The sequence below is a fragment of the Apostichopus japonicus genome, chromosome 7, assembly GCF_037975245.1.
Source record: "Apostichopus japonicus isolate 1M-3 chromosome 7, ASM3797524v1, whole genome shotgun sequence".
Lineage (NCBI taxonomy): Eukaryota > Metazoa > Echinodermata > Holothuroidea > Aspidochirotida > Stichopodidae > Apostichopus > Apostichopus japonicus.
Genome location: NC_092567.1, coordinates 1,273,663 through 1,291,713, shown reverse-complemented (window position 1 = coordinate 1,291,713; position 18,051 = coordinate 1,273,663). Strand labels below are relative to the sequence as shown.

The 18,051-nt window shown below is 36.6% G+C and overlaps 1 protein-coding gene and 1 long non-coding RNA gene across 3 annotated transcripts in view; one reads left to right on the top strand and one right to left on the bottom strand.

The window, feature by feature from the left end:
• Window positions 1-12,383, bottom strand: part of LOC139970274 (microfibril-associated glycoprotein 4-like) — a 53,060-nt gene extending 40,677 nt beyond the window's left edge. The window contains exons 1-6 of one of the 2 annotated variants that reach the window (XM_071975948.1): window positions 12,213-12,383; window positions 11,301-11,508; window positions 9,614-9,725; window positions 8,916-9,091; window positions 8,089-8,350; window positions 3,856-6,544 (exon numbers count right to left, since the gene is read on the bottom strand). In XM_071975948.1, the coding sequence (XP_071832049.1) occupies window positions 6,300-6,544; window positions 8,089-8,350; window positions 8,916-9,091; window positions 9,614-9,725; window positions 11,301-11,447 (942 nt within the window). In that variant the 5' untranslated portion in view covers window positions 11,448-11,508; window positions 12,213-12,383 and the 3' untranslated portion in view covers window positions 3,856-6,299. Of the gene's footprint in view, window positions 1-3,855; window positions 6,545-8,088; window positions 8,351-8,915; window positions 9,092-9,613; window positions 9,726-11,300; window positions 11,509-12,212 lie in introns of those variants that run through there. The other variant, XM_071975944.1, reaches the window with a different exon arrangement.
• LOC139970279 (uncharacterized) overlaps window positions 1-18,051 on the top strand; it is a 77,332-nt gene that overhangs the window by 24,422 nt on the left and 34,859 nt on the right. The window lies entirely within an intron of this gene.

The window sequence follows — 18,051 nt, the reverse complement described above, 5'->3', positions numbered from 1 at the left end:
TTTTACAAACTTGATCTACATGGCTACTCATATGCAGAAAAGGATTCATAATGATACCTAGATTTCTCGCTGTTTGAGATGACATGATAAGACAAGTTAGTGGTAAAGACTGGAGAATTAAAATTAAGTATGAAAAAAACTTACCACGGCCCATTGCCTTTCGCCAATAATTCCTGTTTGACATTAATCAATTTTCTCAATTTTTAACTGCATGGCTGTTTTGGTCCTGTAGTTAGTAAAACTGACCTAGATATTTATTTAAACTCCCTTAAGTCATTTATTTCATTGTTTGGTCAAATTAAGGTGAAGGGATTTGATTTCTTTGGTGTCGTAAACAAATAATTATAGTAACGTGATTTTTAACCTTTTCTTTGTGAGAGTTGTTGTAAACCTTTGAGCCTGAGATGATAATGTTTTGGTAGCACCCAACAAACAGTGGTTCGTTCTGCATTAAAACGATATATTTATAATTGCCGTCAATGTATAATTCAGTCTTCAATATCATTTCTATTGCAGACATCATTGTATTTTCCACATTCATCAAATTAGTGAATGAACATTGAATAGCATTTTCCAGCAGCATTGTAAGAAGGATAAGGTTATTTTTTTTTCAAATAATTATGTTCGGTAAAGGTTATCACAAACCTTGTTTTACTTCCTTTCAACCGGATGTGAAAACAGAAATGGCGAGGAAACATAGATTGTTAGTGTCACATACTGTCACATACCTCCTGTAGCTAGACAGAATCACTTCAGTTTCATAAGCTTCTACAGGCTAATATAACTGAATAAAGGACTGAAATCCAGACAGGAAGTGGAGTGGATGCATTTATCATGGTCTCCTTCATTTTTGCTAACTCAGTTTGTTTCAAGGCACTCGAATAAAGAACGACTTTTCAGAGAATGGAGCAAAAATCATGGTTTACACTTTTAAAACAATGTAAAATTAACTGAAAAAAAAACAATTGTTGAAAGCTGCTGGGACGAATATTTGTATTTCGTCGGATTAATCATGTGATAGATTGAGAGCGATACCCATTTTTAATGAAAGAACAATCGAAAATTGCCAAATCCAACCCTTCTATCCTAACAAGATGAGATATTTACTAACATCAGACTACTAGAGAACTGAATGAATTCAGAATCACAAGAGAGGGAAGGGGGTATCTGACCATAGTCGACCATAGTCGAATTTAACTATACTGTCAGGGGATATATGGGGGCATATTTGGCAGCGAGGTTTTCCGCAACGTAAATTGCTTGCGTAGGTAGAAACTGGGTGTGGAAGTCTGGAGAAAATGACTGAATCGAAGGTTACGGGGCTGACGAAAAGCTAGTACCTTAAACGATTCTCTTACATACTGACCGTTTGACAGTGTTCATATGGAGTTGATGAGGGGATTGTATTTGGTCACAAGCGAAATACTTGTTTTTAGGATTTTTGGACTTGTAATTTCAATTAGCACTCACGATTTAATTTGTCGGCCCTAGAAATACCCTACCTAATAAAGTGAAGGGGCGAAACCGACGTTGAAGAAATAACTAGCTAAAGAGATTAATGATGTTCGTAATCAAATTTTTAATTTTTGACAATGATGTATAGCCTCTGTAGCATATATGTGACTATATATATATATATCATATTTGATGATAGCGTGAAGGACCTTTAATGTTGCAATCAGTGTGATCATAGTTAATCAGTACGCGGGGCACCAACCATCATCTTTGTAATGGGAGCCAAGATGCTAAATAGTCCGGAGGGTTTAAATTGTAATTTAAAAACAAAGTTAGTGCACAATTAATTATAACATAAATACTTTATTATCACATCATTAAAGAACATTTCAATTTCTTCTGCATCTGTCTTTTATTGAAATTTATTCAATGATTTTTCATGACAATTAGGAACTTTTATTACGTAACCATGGAATCAGTTACATTATTTTACAGGAGACAAAAAGAGCAATATTACACTACGAGATATAACACTAGGGATAACTAGAATAATGATGCTAGATGGTGATAGAGATTGCTCCTAAATAAATACAAAGAAATCAAATTAAATTATATCTCTCATTTTAAACTTTTGTCAATATCATTTGAAGAAAAACATTTGATTGCTTTAAGAAAATGTTCTCTGATTGAAAGTAGGATGATGACATATAAGCAAACACCCTTTCCATATCATATTGATATTTTAGTTATTTCTCTTTAACAAACAGCTCATATTAAAATGAAACATTAATGTATCTTGCGTGTGTCGCTGTTTAACCACTATTCCCCGTAAAAACGCATTGATAGTTGAATTCCCAAGGCATCCGGGAGCAAATTGAATTTAAAATATCATCTATGTTAATGCATTATTATGCAACCAATAGCGACCGTCTAAAAGATGTCGTGGTTGAGCGACATCTTGTGGTTACCGTATCTGAGCTTGAAATGGGGGTTCCGTTAGGCTTATGTAAGTCTTGCAGTTGTCGGTGGTTTCACTTCGGCCTTGTATATGATGTTAGATGCCTGGCAGTTTCCATTTAGTGGGCATGTGTCCTTTTTTCGGCAGTTGCAGGCTTCCTTTTCTTTCGATGTGTGGTTTGCAGATATACGTTTGTTGTGTCCTTTGATGATGCTGGCGATGTTGGGCATGCAACTGTAACTGACTTGACGGTGTTTCTGCTGAATATTTTTTGCAGTTTCGATGTCTTCGGGAAGTGTTTGTTGATGTGTTTCAGGAATGTGCCTAATATGTTCGTGGCTACGTTGCTGCTAAAAGGTGGGTTGAACCAGATGATGTTAAGCCTTCTGTTTCGGTTGTTCTTGGTTGGTTGGTGGGCGATGTATGAGAGACCCTCGGTGTAATTACTTGACTTGAGTGCTTCCTCGTCGGCTGATGGCGAGATGGCGGAGATACGTCTGCTAATTGAGGCTGTTAGGGACCTGATGATGTTGGGTGGGTGGTTGGATTTCCTGTGGATGTACACTGGGTGGTCGTTGGGCTTCCTGTAAGGGTAGTGTTTTCCGGTGTTGAGGTTGAAGGTTACGTCGAGGAAGTTGGTGATCTTCAGGTTGCAGTCGATGGTGATGTTGAGCCCCAGTTCTTTGAATAAGCTGATCTTGTGTTTTCTTATCCGGTTTGCTTTACTTCCGTTGGTGTTTTTGAAGGCTGCTAGACCGTCGTCCCTGTATAGCCCGATGTATTCTTTCCCATAATCTCTTGCTAGTGTGTTTAGGATGTAGAGTCCTACGAGCTCGCATACCTCGGCCCCATCGTAGCTGCCCATGGTGACATCAAAGAGGTCGTTGTTTCCTTTCGTCATCCAAGGTGTGCCGTTTTCGAATAGGAGTGACTTCCTGGAGTGCATTATGATCTGTAGGTCTTGGTTGGAGATGTGGATGTGTTCCTTAGCCATAGTTAAGGCTTTTCCCAGTAGGCTTCTTGTTATGGAGGGGTAGAATTCAACGATGTCGAAGCTGATGAAGGTTTAGTTCTCTTTGTCTTGTATGTTCTTGAACTATTCGATGACGGATGACGTGTTCCTCCATTGGTTAACTTTCGTGGCGATTCTTATGGAGTTATTTATTCTGTCTAGGATGGCCTTGCTTATGAGACCTGTTTCGCTCTTTGCCGGGTTGATGAGCCTGCATGGTAGGTTGTTCTCAAAATTGTCCTTGTGATATATATATATATATATATATATATATATATACTGGGTTCTTGGGTTCTACTGGGTTAGTTAAATGTTTAAGTACGTGAGGGCTAAGAGTAATGCTATATTATTCAGTTTGTGATCTAAGCCTAGCGTTGCCGGTTTTTATACGGGTATAGGGGTATACGGGTATACGGGTATAGGGGTTTTATACGGGCCCGCAATTCTATCCGCCATGAAAAGTGAAAATAACTACTCTGGTGCCCATTTGATTTTGGCCGTGCTGCCTTCTCAGTTTGCTATGGTGCCCTTTAACGTTAACAAAAATTGTTAGCCATCTGGCTGTGCCCCATTTTAATCATATCTTGAGTCCTGCAAAGCTGAAAATTGATACTTAGGCTGACTTTTACCCAAACTGTACCTCATTAACCATTAAAGATGCATTTGATATAGTTGATCATGTTTGTCAATAAAAAAAATTCAACAAAAATGAAGTGGTATCTCACGGGGCAACAATGCCCAGTGTCCACTTGATGACCGTAAATCTTCCATTGCGTAGAAAGATACATAGTCGTTCAGTAGTTGTGATATCTGTGATATTTACAACTTGAAACAGAATGATCTTCATTTGCTCAATTTTTGCAGCATATGGATTCATAGCACTCGTACTACTAACAAGCAAACAGAGATGGGAATATAATTTTTGAACTTTAACATTTAGCGGATAATGGAGCTCACTCCAAGGCTACATAACAATACCTTGTATTACATCCAGCTTGTGACCGAAAGACTGAACGACCCAGTATCACAAAGTTGAAAGGAGGTAGAAACACATACATTGAACACGGCCTTTCAAAGAAAGGGGTACAACCCTTTAGCAGAGAAAGTCAAAAAACTTGTATCCAGAGAAGGGTTACAAAGGGAAACAAGCATAAACGAGCCGCAACAGCCTTTAATGTAGTTTGACAGGCTGGTACAACCTTGTTCCTCAATTAATGATAAGATTTACACCACCACTAAAACAGCTGAATTATTGCCATGTATATGTATTAAGTAAGTACACATGAAGTAGTTTATTGCAAATGCAAAGTGCATCATACTTTGAGCAAATCTTATACACTTTTGAAAATTTCGGTTGGGTTGAATATAATGTCGACCAGTTGGAGGTCCTAAAATAATCATCATCATAGTACGTTCAGTCAAGATATACAATAGGTGCCCTCCATAGCTGGGATATACAGTAGCAGCTTAATGTATGTTAGGTATGGAGAAAGACCATTGGAGTAATATACCGTTCCTGTGAAGATATCTCTAAGAAAGACAACTGCTCTCTTTAATCCTGCGAAGAGAAAGGTATTGATACAATTTTTATACAAAGATTAAGGGGCATTTTGCATGTGTCACTGACTTTATTGTCATCACAAACGTCCCCTTTGGATTACAATCTTAATCATCGTTTCAACGTCATTTGTTTGAAAGAAATGTATAGAGTTTCAGCTCATAAATAAAGAAACATCAAAGGCATTGAAGACTCGCCCCAATCCGCGTGCGACCATCTGAAAACTTTCCGTTGCTTGCAAGTGACGTTTTATTCGTGTCCCTACAAAATGCAGACAGTAATGAAACGTGATACCTTAATTGTTATCTTTAGTTGGACCTGAGATGTCCATCGCTGTATCGTCTGTATACTGTGCTGTATTACCGGCATTAGACGTTTCTTTTTGCACGAGTCGTCACACCCTTTAAAGCTCCAAGAATGAAAACATGACTAATACCTTTAACATTTCCATGAAAGAAGAGTATATTAAGGACCATTGAAACATGTATAATGTTAAGTAAACTGATGTTATGTTAGTTAAGGGGTAATTTTACTTTTAACATGTCTAAGAGAACAACAATCATGGTGAATGTTCTTTCAAATCCTTTTCAAAGTAGACATGATTTAAGCAAACTTCTTAGCAGTGTTTTGTATGTCTTCAGAATTTCAATTCGGTTTCTACTTTATCAGAATATAATTACTCTCATACCCATTGTTCAACCAATGTATTGAAAATAAAAAATAAAAAAATGAGTTTTTGAATTATATTTGCATCTATGAAATCATATCTGCTCGTTCCAAGTCCACCTATAGTACAATACAACGTGTACATTCGGAGAGGACGCTTTGATTATGGTTCCTCTTTTACATATCCAACTTTAATTAAGCTCTGAAATATTTCCTGGATAAATGTGAAGTAGCATTCATTTATCAGAAACGTCAGTCAGATTTGAGCAATGTAACATCTTATATTTAGTAACAGAGGCATAGAGTATTTAATTTGATGTAAATCAACACCTACCAACTCACGCTCCTACACACTCAAACAAACAATAAAGACAAGTTACTGAGGTTGGCATATTTCCATTAAATTTATATTCTAAACTTAAGAGTAAATCGAAAAAATGAATGATCGAACAAATAGTTAAGGTTTATCTTAGATCAGACCCCAATACGATGATCTCGTTTAAATATTATCGTAAGTAAGAGTGCATTTAACTTAAAACAACAACATTACTAGCTTATTTTGTATTCGGAATTCTTTGTTTAACTGTATCTGCACCGCCAACATGATTAATAGAACCCATTAAATATATTTGCAGATGATGAAGAATACTTCAAACTGGTCTCAGTTTCATTTCAGTAAATTTAACTGAGTATTTATAGCCTTTCCATTGTGCCCAATTGAGACCAACACCATAAGCAGATGCGCCTTCATGATATTCACCGTTGAGGTTGGCGTAGTGACAATGCTCATACCACCATCCTCCCTTATACTTCAAGGCACAGCTGCTGCCCCAAGTATCGTGGTCTTGATCAAATGTAGAGAACTGCTTGTTTTGACAAACACCCATAGCATTGCCTGCAAGTATGATGGAAATATCCATTACAATATCACATGATGTCAGTATTTGGGAGCTATTCACAACTTACTCGTGGTACTACGATTTAATGGGACAATGTAATGCATGGCGCAATGTAAAATATGGCACTTTGCAATGTATGGAACACTCATATTTTCTTTGTCTTTTTACAACTGCTGGTTATTCTTCGGGTGTTCAACACATCTTCAGTATCGGCCCTATGTGATATAGTAATACATAGACACGACAGTGCACTGTGGAACTATCATGTATGAGACTACTAAAAATCCGGGGGGAAAACAGCCGATGTATGAGGGAAAATGTGCAAATGTAAAACATTTATTGAAGCAATTTGAAAAGGTGGACTATATGACACGATTGTGCAGTTAAGCACCCTTAACCACTTACAAATAACTGAAAGATTATACCTTTTCCTTCTACATCACAAACACAGACCACAGCCATCCACACTGGAGGATCACCAATGTGATAATGGTACAAACAATGGCCCACAATACAAAACATTTGAATACCAGCTGTTAATAATATAGCTTATGATTATTTAAATATTATTTAATATTATGCACATGCGCAATACGCATTTGTTACCGAAGCTACCGGTGATGTTTATTAAAGAACGACTTTAGGCATATTTTGTTTTGTTTTCATATGTTCTAAACGCTTTAAAATTTACGGCTGCAAGTCTAGGACTCTCTGAAAATTTTTAAAAATAACGTTTTGAACATATCAGGCAAGTTATCATTTAAAGTCGCTGGACTACCTTGCAAACCATTAGGTGTGTTCCTATGATTTAATTCAAATTAATGGGAGATGTTATCACCTGACACGTTTCCAAAAAATAAATTGATGAAGGACAAAAGGTGTCTCATGTTATCCAAGACCACGTGGTTGAGTATTAGAACTTAAAACACATTCGGAGTACAATTTAGCAATTAGAAGTTTAAGCGTCGAGGAGCCGAAGTCATGAGCAAGTAAGCCTTAAATGACATGTACATATGTTAGAGATGAATATGTCGTAAGTCGAAATAGTTATATAAAGTATTACTAGCTCCCAGGCTTTCGTTTTTCTTGACCTATACCATATCAAGACTTAACTGTTTCATTAAGTCGTCTTTTACACAATCGTAGGTAGAATTTGACTATTGATGGTTGAAAAACACATAATCTCGGTTCGTCTATAACTTTCGAGTCACAGGTACCTTAAAGAGCAAGCACCTTTGTCATATTATACGTTTCGGAAGACGTCAATATAATGAAGGAAGAGTTATTCTAGATTGTTGAATATATATTTCACGTAACGTAAATAACCATGAACAATGACGCGAAGGGTATATCCGTAAGGAGTGGCAGTAAGCATGCAGAGTTATAGTACAGTAGCGTACATGAGTATTTATACTTACATACTTAATGAGATAACATGGGATGTAATTGGCTAACCAGCATCTTATCTGATTGGCCTATAACATAACAGTGTGATTGGTTATATGACAATTAGACTTATGACGTCACATCACAGACTTACCGGCATCACCGGAGTATGATCCTAGTTGGAGTCTGTAATTGTCGGCAGGACCAGCAACGACGAATGGATTATACTTGGCATATCTAGACGCACCTTCAAAATCTCCCAAGTCTACACGGAGTCCATATGTCTTCTGCTTCGTCAAGTTATATAGCTTCTCATTACCCAACCAATGTTCTCCCTCTAACGAACCAAAGCCATTTTCATAGTCGTCCCAATTTCTGTAGAAGTCTTCCGTACCGTCTTCTCGCCTTTGAAAAACCTTTAAACAGGTAAAATTTTCCGTCTGATAAACTCGTTCACTATAAACGATATTTAATATGATCATAATATTTTAAAGCTTTATGCTCATTCACAGAATACAAACTACTAACTTTTAGAGATACCAACCAGTTAGATATTAATTTCGCCAGAAGTATGACTTACCATGACAATGACAGTACTGTATAAGATCACTGGAAATAACTATAATCGTGTTAAAAGTTAACGTTAAACGTTAACAATAATGTGGTTGATAACTAATGCTCCAACTCTACTTCATTATGTACATATAAATACCATCATGCATATGTTTATGCATGTCATCATTAAATCGTCGAACTTACTACCTGGCAACCATGTCAACTGCCTTTCTTATTCGTACGTATACGATTTTATTGTACACATTATTAGGTATGGATTTATCGTTCAGAACAACACGACGTGTCCCACTTCTACTTTAGAACTTATTATTGTTTAAGTATGTCACTAGATGAAAAGGTGAGCAGTTTTTGAGCCCCACATATTACATTTATGTTGTGTATTTTTGTGTACACATTTGAACATACCGTCCAACCGCCACCGTCAGTATCCATGTCACAAAATACTTCAAACGGATCAGCGCCATCCGGTTTGATGGTATACACACCACTCTCAGACCCACCATTCTCTTGAACATCCAAGCAATCCTTTGGTTGTGAAGTTGGTTTAGATATCTCAGTAGTGTTGGTACGGTTGCAGCATTCTAAGAAAGAGAAAACACAGCAATTAACAAGAACACGGTTATTTTGAAACAATTAGAACATGCCGTTGGCGTAGCAACAACATCAGAACCAATAGTGAAATAGTGTATGGCTTATCAATACGGCTACAATATGTTTATATCTATGTATACGATATTTCATATATGAAATTCGAACGGTTATAACGAGGCTTCGAAAAGCAAATGGTTTCATTATCTATGGTAGTAAAATGTAGCTACTGAAAACAGATCTCAATCTGCTTACATATACATTTCCTAGAAAATATCATTGGTGACAAATATCGCTTTTGGCACAAAACACCATATTATATTATGACCAAATACGTATAATTACGACCAACACTTAGTAAATAGTTAAGGTGGGGAATAACACTTGACGATATGAAGCAAGAGCTGATCATTCATATAAAGAAATTGACAGTTTACAAAACTGACATTGATATCATGACATATTTTTCCAAGTTAGCAGAAAAATTCCTCATGATGATAAACAATCGTTCTAACCTGTATTCTCTAGGGTACTGATGATGGTGTTTAGAAGATCTTTTATGTCTGTGAGTTCTTGTCTTAATCCGCCATCCAAATCTTCTTCAGAGCGATTGCAATAGTTATGAAACTGTGAGTAAATAGTACCGAAATGTTACATGAAAGAAAGGCAAGGTTCATGTGCATCCAAGTAACAATATCAGGTGATGTTAAATAACTGTTTGTCATACGGCTGACAGTTTGTGTGCAATTGTTTTTAGTGTAATGTTTCTGCCGCACAATTAATATCACGATAAGGAAAGCAAAATAACCATGAATGAATTGCAACATTGTCGATACGATAACAAATACAAGCATTTCATGTTAAATATGACTATTTCCAATGTCCGTAGCATGATTTTGGTTACTGAAGTAAATGCCCCTGTACTTCAACCTTTCATAATCCACAATAGGACAATACTAGCGATAAGCAGTTAAAATATACATTAATAGCCTCAAGTATGTATTTTCATTTAAAAACAAATAGGTTTTTGTTGACATGATAGATATCTGCATCTATAACTTAAACAAATGGGCTTGGTAAAAGGATTTTGTTTCTGTAACTTTAACTACTTACGAACAACTCAGTTAACATCCTTTCCTGAGTAACATATAATTAATGTGGTAATAACATGCTTGCTAAATTTTACCGTCTAGCATATTTTACAATTAATTGTTACCAATTAATTTGGATCATCGACACTTTGTTGAGACAAGTTTTTGACCAGCTGAAATCGATACTTGTGTACATATTCTTGAGAAATAAATCATCATTTCGCAGTAAAGCACTATACCTTTGTAGCAGGCAGCTCGGGTAGATGTTTACCATTGAGAGTGTATCTGTACACTTCTGATTCTTGTTGTAATGCAATTTCGATGTAATGCTTTCCACACTTATGAAATCGCTCAGTTAATGGCAATGAAGAATATCGGCCACAAATCACTTACTGTATATTCAGGCAGAACGAATGGTTTTTCTGGTGACACACAATGTAAACTTATATTAAACAGAAATATATTCCGCTCTCCTAGCTGAAAACCACACATCAATAGGTTGTCTTTATCTCGGGATATGGTTGCTTAAATGAAACCTGTTTTGACTGGCTGAACCTGCAACTACTCTAGGAAGTTAGATCACAGTCAAGGTTCATGATGTCATATTCTCAAAGCTGAACTTAGGCTATTATAAATTCATGATGTTAATCCTTGATACATGATTCATTTTGATTGTTAAGTTACCTGTCAAAGTTATCTGTACTGCTATGTAGTGTCTCAAATATGTAGAAATGTTACTTTTCCTCTGTGGAATTAAATCGTGAGTGCCCTGATGACATATTCAATTATAATATTGGCAGATGGAATAAAAGAAACTATTACAAAACATGAAGAAATCCAATACTTTGGGATAAAAAATCTATTAGGATGTTGGTTTTCCTAAGCAATCAATTCCAGCAACAAAATTGGAGAAAATTCATCCCTTGCACAACCAATTGACTACCTACTGCACCGTTAACCCTCCTCAACATGGGAGAATATGTTGTACGTTCAAATCCCGTTATTCATATGGAAGGGGTGGGGTAGCATTACATCATTTCTTTCTTCGCATTCTAAAAAATTATTCTTTTGGTTAATTCTAGTACAATACTGGTTTTAGAAGTTAACTCACCGTAATCGTATTGACTGGATGATGCAATGGTATCGGTTTGCGGGACTCATGACAAATAATATCTTTTTTCGGACCTGATTTACCCTCTTGCCCAGGTATAACCAGGATCAAGAAGAGAACCTGAAAAGCTAATTCCATCAACTTCATTTTGAACAGCTCCGATTTTTAGCAGTGGTGACAATGTCGTAGGCTTGGTATGAATCTGATCCTGTTGAATTTACCGTAAAGTGCTAGGTCAGAAAACTTAAGTGCTGTCTTGTCTGGTAAAGCATGAAAACTTCCAGATATAACGGTAAGGTACATTTAAATGACGGTCAGTGGATTATATCCCTAACATTTCCTGAGTACTCTACCATTGTATTCAAATCTCTTTGAACAAGACTATTGATAAATTAAACGTGCGGAAGGCGTAGAATACTTTTCCGATAATCCCACGGTGTTAACGATGTTTGTATCCCTTTCGATATATATTGGGTTTTTACGATGTTACATCTCTGATATTGCAGAGTTACACCATGCAACAATGTAGCTATAAATCTTTGTAAGGTAGGTTATAAAACAGCGTGTTATAGACAACTTGTTGTGCAGAGTTCCAACATTATTTACCATTAACTTAATGCTTGAAGAAAACTAGTCATTGTAAACCATTCTACTACAGAGGATACATTGAATATTATTGCATGGTAATGAAATAGACCAGGCATGCAACTGTATTTTAGTGTTGTATAATATACTTTATTGCAATGCAAGAAAATAAGTTTGACCTTTAATTTGATATGAAATGTTTGAATAGTATTTTGATTTTATTATAATCGCACTCAACAGACTTATTAAGATAGGATAGGGCTATTAGTACACTAAATAATAACTACCGATATCTAGCAAACTGTACATAATATTATTAACACTTACAGGTATAACGAGCAGTTCAATGATGCGTTCAACTCAGTTCTTCAAGTCCAAACTTTTGGCAAAGAATAAATGGTAAGGTTTGTCTCGAAAGTAGTACACTGAATTCAAATGTCGCACAAACTAATACCACGCTGAAAAGTTTTCTTTTACTTTATATAATCATACCATATACGATATTTGGTTCGTGATCACATGTTCAGAGAGGAAACCGCTCGTGGATTGCGCCTGCCAGGTGCTTGGGTCAAACATATGACCAGGTGTATGATTATGTAGCTATTATCCAGTGGAGTACTCTTACCTGAGGACCTATTTGGGGCTCTCTTTCGCGGACGTGCTACAGCTCTTTATCACGGACGTGTGAGGACTCTCAATGAAGCTCTCATTTACTAAGCAATTGAAGGCCTCTATCAAGGACGTGTTACAACACTTATGACGTGGGCAACTGCTGTTGTTTTACAGCTGTGGTTCAAGAACGTTCCTTCCGCGGACCAGCACGAAAATCAATTGATAGAATTCGGATTGGAATTTTATACTGCATATATAAAATAAATTTGGTGATAACTTAACGCTTGTACACCATTAATTTGTTCACTGACATCCAATTGACCAACTTACCTACCTGAATACCACAGGGGTCAGCATCTCAGCAATGAGTAAACGGGTAGATCTAGAACGTTGACGGATACACCTAAGGGAACCTTAAGTACGCCTTTCTATGGCTGCGACTGCCCTACATCGCTGAAAGATGGTAGCTAACTATAGTTACCATATTTTCTGTTAATTCAACAAAGGAAACGAAATTGTGCGTCAATTCAGAGATAGAGCACTCACAGACAGAAAATGGACGTATTAACAGTTACAATCAATGAGGTGGCGGGAATTAGTGACATTCATCTCCAATTGCACCATACATTTCAACGTTCAAGCTATAGAAACTCCTAAAGGTCTCTCTATTTCTTTTAGAGCTGAAACCCATTCATAATTTCATAATTTCATACTTCATTTAGCATTCTTAATTTGCTACATTCTAGTTTTATACTTATATATTTTAATTGATATTTATCCATTTTGGTATTGTACGATGGCCTCGTGGAAGATCAGCTTCGGCTAAACGAGTTACCCTCTCAAAATAAAGTTTTAATAACAATAATAATAATAAAACTTGCGTACAGTATATAGTTTCAACGTTTTAACTTGGTGCCATGCTATCATTTATACAAGATAATCCTCAGGCTCGAAGTCTCACCAAAAAAAGTGTCAAAAGTCTAAATTTAAGTTCTTTGTAGGTATGACTTATTAATCAATAATTTGATTATACATGGTATGATTTGATATTATTTGCTCCACCTATTTATCACAAGTCCTCCGACATATTTTATATCACTTTATCATAATATTGAATTGTAACTATGTAATGAATAACGATGATTTCTGCCTATGGCTTAAATATGTAGTTCGAACATTTTAAGTCACTAACAGGATGTTATATGTTTTCAGTTATTAACAAAATGTGTTACAAACAAGTATGTAGCAAAATCTTTGGTTGGTTAATTTCATATGTATGCCATATATCAAATTTGGATGAGGAGAGGGTAGGGACATACAGGTGTAGCTAAGAGCATAGTCCAAAAATCCACGGGTGTCAATTGATTGTCATTATTTATGGGTGCGTACATGTGCAAGAACTATATACCTAGATGGTATTTCTGCCAAAGTACATCATATCTATCTCAACAGTGAAAAGTAAGATATTGCTGGGTGCTGTCTCAAACTATGATAACCGACACTGTGCCAAAGTGTGATGCACATCCTATTCAAAGGTAACTCGAGTCCAAGCTTCAACCTAACTACTATGTAACGATCTCTCCATGCGTTGGCTAGCTACATATACTTCATATACTATGTACAAGTTCCTCTGTAATAACACCAAAAATTCATTGATTTAACCGATCTCTACTTTACACTTTGGTGTAAAAGAGTCTCTAGATACATCTTGATATACGGAACAGGCCACTTTGGGCTGGTCAAGACGTTAATGTTTCCCATGTTGACCCAGTTGCGTTTAATAAAGACAGAGCTAAAAGTAAAATTACTAATCAAGATACATTCCGGGTAGTGTGATGTTAGAGGACTTCTTGCATGTAATATGGAATGACATAAGCTAGTAAGCTAGTAAAAACATTAAAACTGGAACATCTTGTGTATAAACTTAATTTCCAATAATAGTCATAGTTATAGTTTGGTATTGGACCCAAGGTGTTTGAATTATTATGGTACGTAGGTAAGACAAATAGCTAATGAAGTTAACTGTGGTACGTGCTGCTGGTGGGTTATTCACCAGATAAATGGAAGATGGATAACACATGCCTTTGCTTGCAGTAGAACATATCAGGGCATCATTCTTCCTGTTATCCATCTAACCTTTGCCCCGACACACTCAAAATACATCTACAGGAGCCTCATATCTACCCATAGTTACATAGAACGCCATGCCCTTTCATGAAGGGATGACAGTTTCTTGGGTCAACGATTATATATAAATTAAACTGCAGACATACTGTCTTATGCACTTTCTTTCATGTATCGTTACTATCAGTGGTCTCACTCTACCATGATCAAAATGGTCATATACATGTGTGCAACATGTTTGCGTACCTATCAGCTGCATGAAGTGATATAGTCAGTGTCGTGCATAGTATTTCTCAGTTTAGAGGAGACGGGGGCAAACGACTGATTAATTAGGGCTGAACCTATATGGCGAGTGGCGAATGTAGGTTTTGGTGTGGCTGTGGAATCGTTGCAGCCGACTCCCATTTAGGGGATGTGGGGGTTCTCCCCCATTTATGTGTCTGTAAATGTTGAAGTCAAATGGACGATTCTGAGGCATATTACGACTATAAAGTATGGCTATAATTGGCACTCAAAGCAAGGTTGTGCTCATGAATGCTCTGGATTTGTGTGTGTGTTTGTGTGGTTAAAAATGAGTTATACACCCCGAGAAGGGGCTTAGTTCTTCCCCGGCTGAATGTTAAAATCTCCCAACTGACCCACTTCTACCAAATAATGACGAAAGGTTGGGAACTCCCTTTCCCTAGTTTCGCCCGCCACTGGCTATAGTAAATAAGTCGGTCCTAACTATCTCACGTTTTTGGTTGCCATTTATACGGATCTGTCCGTATGTATCAAATATTAACAACCGTCATCTCTGGGAGTGCAATTAAACACCATTTTGTGGACAAAGATGCCATTCCGTCCTAGAAAGGGTATAAGGGGAAATATCTAACTGGCGGGAGGGATCTGATGGAAGAAGGGTAGAGTGAGAAAGTGTATTAAGATGGAGGGTGCCTAATGCAAAATGATGCTAACTTTTGAAAAACGTTCAGTCTGCAGCTGTTTGATTGTGCTGTCCATACATGTTATATATCTATGTACTAGCCTACGGACTACTTTGTAACGTGTTGTCTATCAGTGGGGATGTGCTGCCCCCCTCCCATTGATAATGTTCTGTCTGTCAGCGGAGAGGTGCTGATGATGTTTTTCTCGCTTGATCACCTGATAGCATAATTTTGTTCACGTGACAAAGTTCCGCCTAAGCGTTCATTTGTACATAGCTCAAGTCCTTATTTATTTGTTTTTCTGTTTTTTATTTCATTTCAGCTAATTCGCAAAGAAATGCTAAATTGCAATGAGTTTTAATCGGGTGCAGCGATGCTACTAGAGAGAGAATATGATTTCACTTTCTCCAAAGTTGTCGTAAAGGGAAGTCTCTCAATTTGTGACCATAATCCAACAAGCTGATGTCTGGAGTGTTTAGAGTTTTAAAGTAGCAATATATTACATGAAAAATACAATTCTACTCGAATTATTGGAAGGTAGTAAGTAAATTAATGAGAACTTTGAACCTAACAACAGTTTTATTATTTAATCACTTCCTCATGTGATCCGATATATACCGCAACTGCCCCTTTAAATTTGACGCTGGTAGGGAGGTCTATTAGCTCATATATAAGTAAAGAAGGGGACCCACACATGTCAGTCTTGAAACGTGTACACCCGTATACTTCGAGGACGAGTATGAGAGGTGAACTCCAAGATCAATAATTTTGGAAACTCAGCTGGAGGTTAGACGTAACTTTCGTTTAATGTGCATAAGTACAAAGTTAACGCTGTAGTTTGAAGTACAGTCCATATAACGTTTCTATTTAATAAACTATCAAGAATGACGTGGTTTCCAAGTCCTTTGAGACGTTTTCACATGAGGTAAAACTACCCTAACCGTGTTGCTGACGTGTTTTTTTACATTACCATTCCATTTCCATCATGCAGATGTTTCGCCATATGTAGACAAGACTTTTACTCACAGGTAAACTTTTTCTTAAGATGCTCTTTAAAGGCTAGAATTAAAATTACGTGTACTCTCATTCATATTCTTCACCCTAGCTATACCATGTACCCCCCCCCCCTCCATTAAATATATAATATTAATAAAGAAAGAAAGAACAAAAGGAAAATTTTCAAATATCTCTTCCTCAGTCAATTTCATAGCAGCCCCCCTCCTTCCTTTATTTGCTAGCAACGTTTACATTCCGTGAATGCGCCTACAGTCAAATGGGAATGGAAATTGGGAGGGGTTATAACAATTTTTTTCCATCCTATAATTGGGTTGAATACTAGTAAACCCTTTAGGTGTACAACATATTTTACAATAATGGTATTCAATGGATTATATACAGTCTAGTATCTTGTACTCCAAAGAACAAATATTTTCTTCAGGTGTACATTCTTGCCCAGGAACAAACAAGATCCATCACATAACTAGAAAGATTAATTCCAATAACTTCATTTTGAGTAGCTTCGTTTTCAGCCATGAAAAAACTAATATTAATGTGGTACAATCCTGTTTAATGTACCATGTTGTGTAAAACCAACTTTAATACTACTGTCTTGCCAGGTAGTACAGACACATTTCTTATACGAAAGAGTCTGAGAAAGATGAAGTTAGAATGTTGCCAACGGATTATAATCATCAGAGTTTAATTTAAAAAATGCTACCGTTTTATTTAGGCTCTTCGAAAACAAAGATGTGGAATTTAAACGTATTAAAAATATATACTAGAGAAATATTATGTCAAAACGCAAACAAGATTTTTACAATCTTAGTTTTTTTTTTGTTGCGATCATGTTGCTACTACGCAAGGAACCCAAACAGCAACGCAATAGCAAATCAACGCAACTCTCTTTCCTTAGTTGTTGCGTTGTGTTGCGTTGTGTTGTTAGACAGCATAGTAACGCCAACATATTACATAGCACTAAAGAGAGCAGGTCATTGTAATAATTTCTACTGCTGTTTAGCTGCATTGATTTCCACTAAGATGATATTTCACTAACATATTTTAATGAAGTGAGCTTGCGGCACTAAAGATTACCACCAAAAAAAGGCTAGCGGATGTTTACAATCTAATATCCAATTTGTTGAAAATACAATTTGAGCAGTGGCATATTATTGCGCTACATTAAAAATCTTTTAATACAAGTAAAAGGTCGGATCTTTGTGTCACGAACCGAAGTCCGTACCACTCGACCACAGTGATTCTACTGGTGTGTTAAAGCGTATAAATTGGCTTTGAATAACTGTCATTAAGGGCGTATTACCCAAGTGCTATGATTGTACAGAGTGCACCCCTGGCGCTTTAAATCTGAAAACTTTACACAGAATAACCACTCTTTAGGCAAGCCAAGCCGTAAATAAGAATTGAATGTGTAGCAAGTGGTATGACAGAATTCAATAAAGAATAACACACCAGAAAAATTCCACATTCAATTCTTATTTACGGCTTAT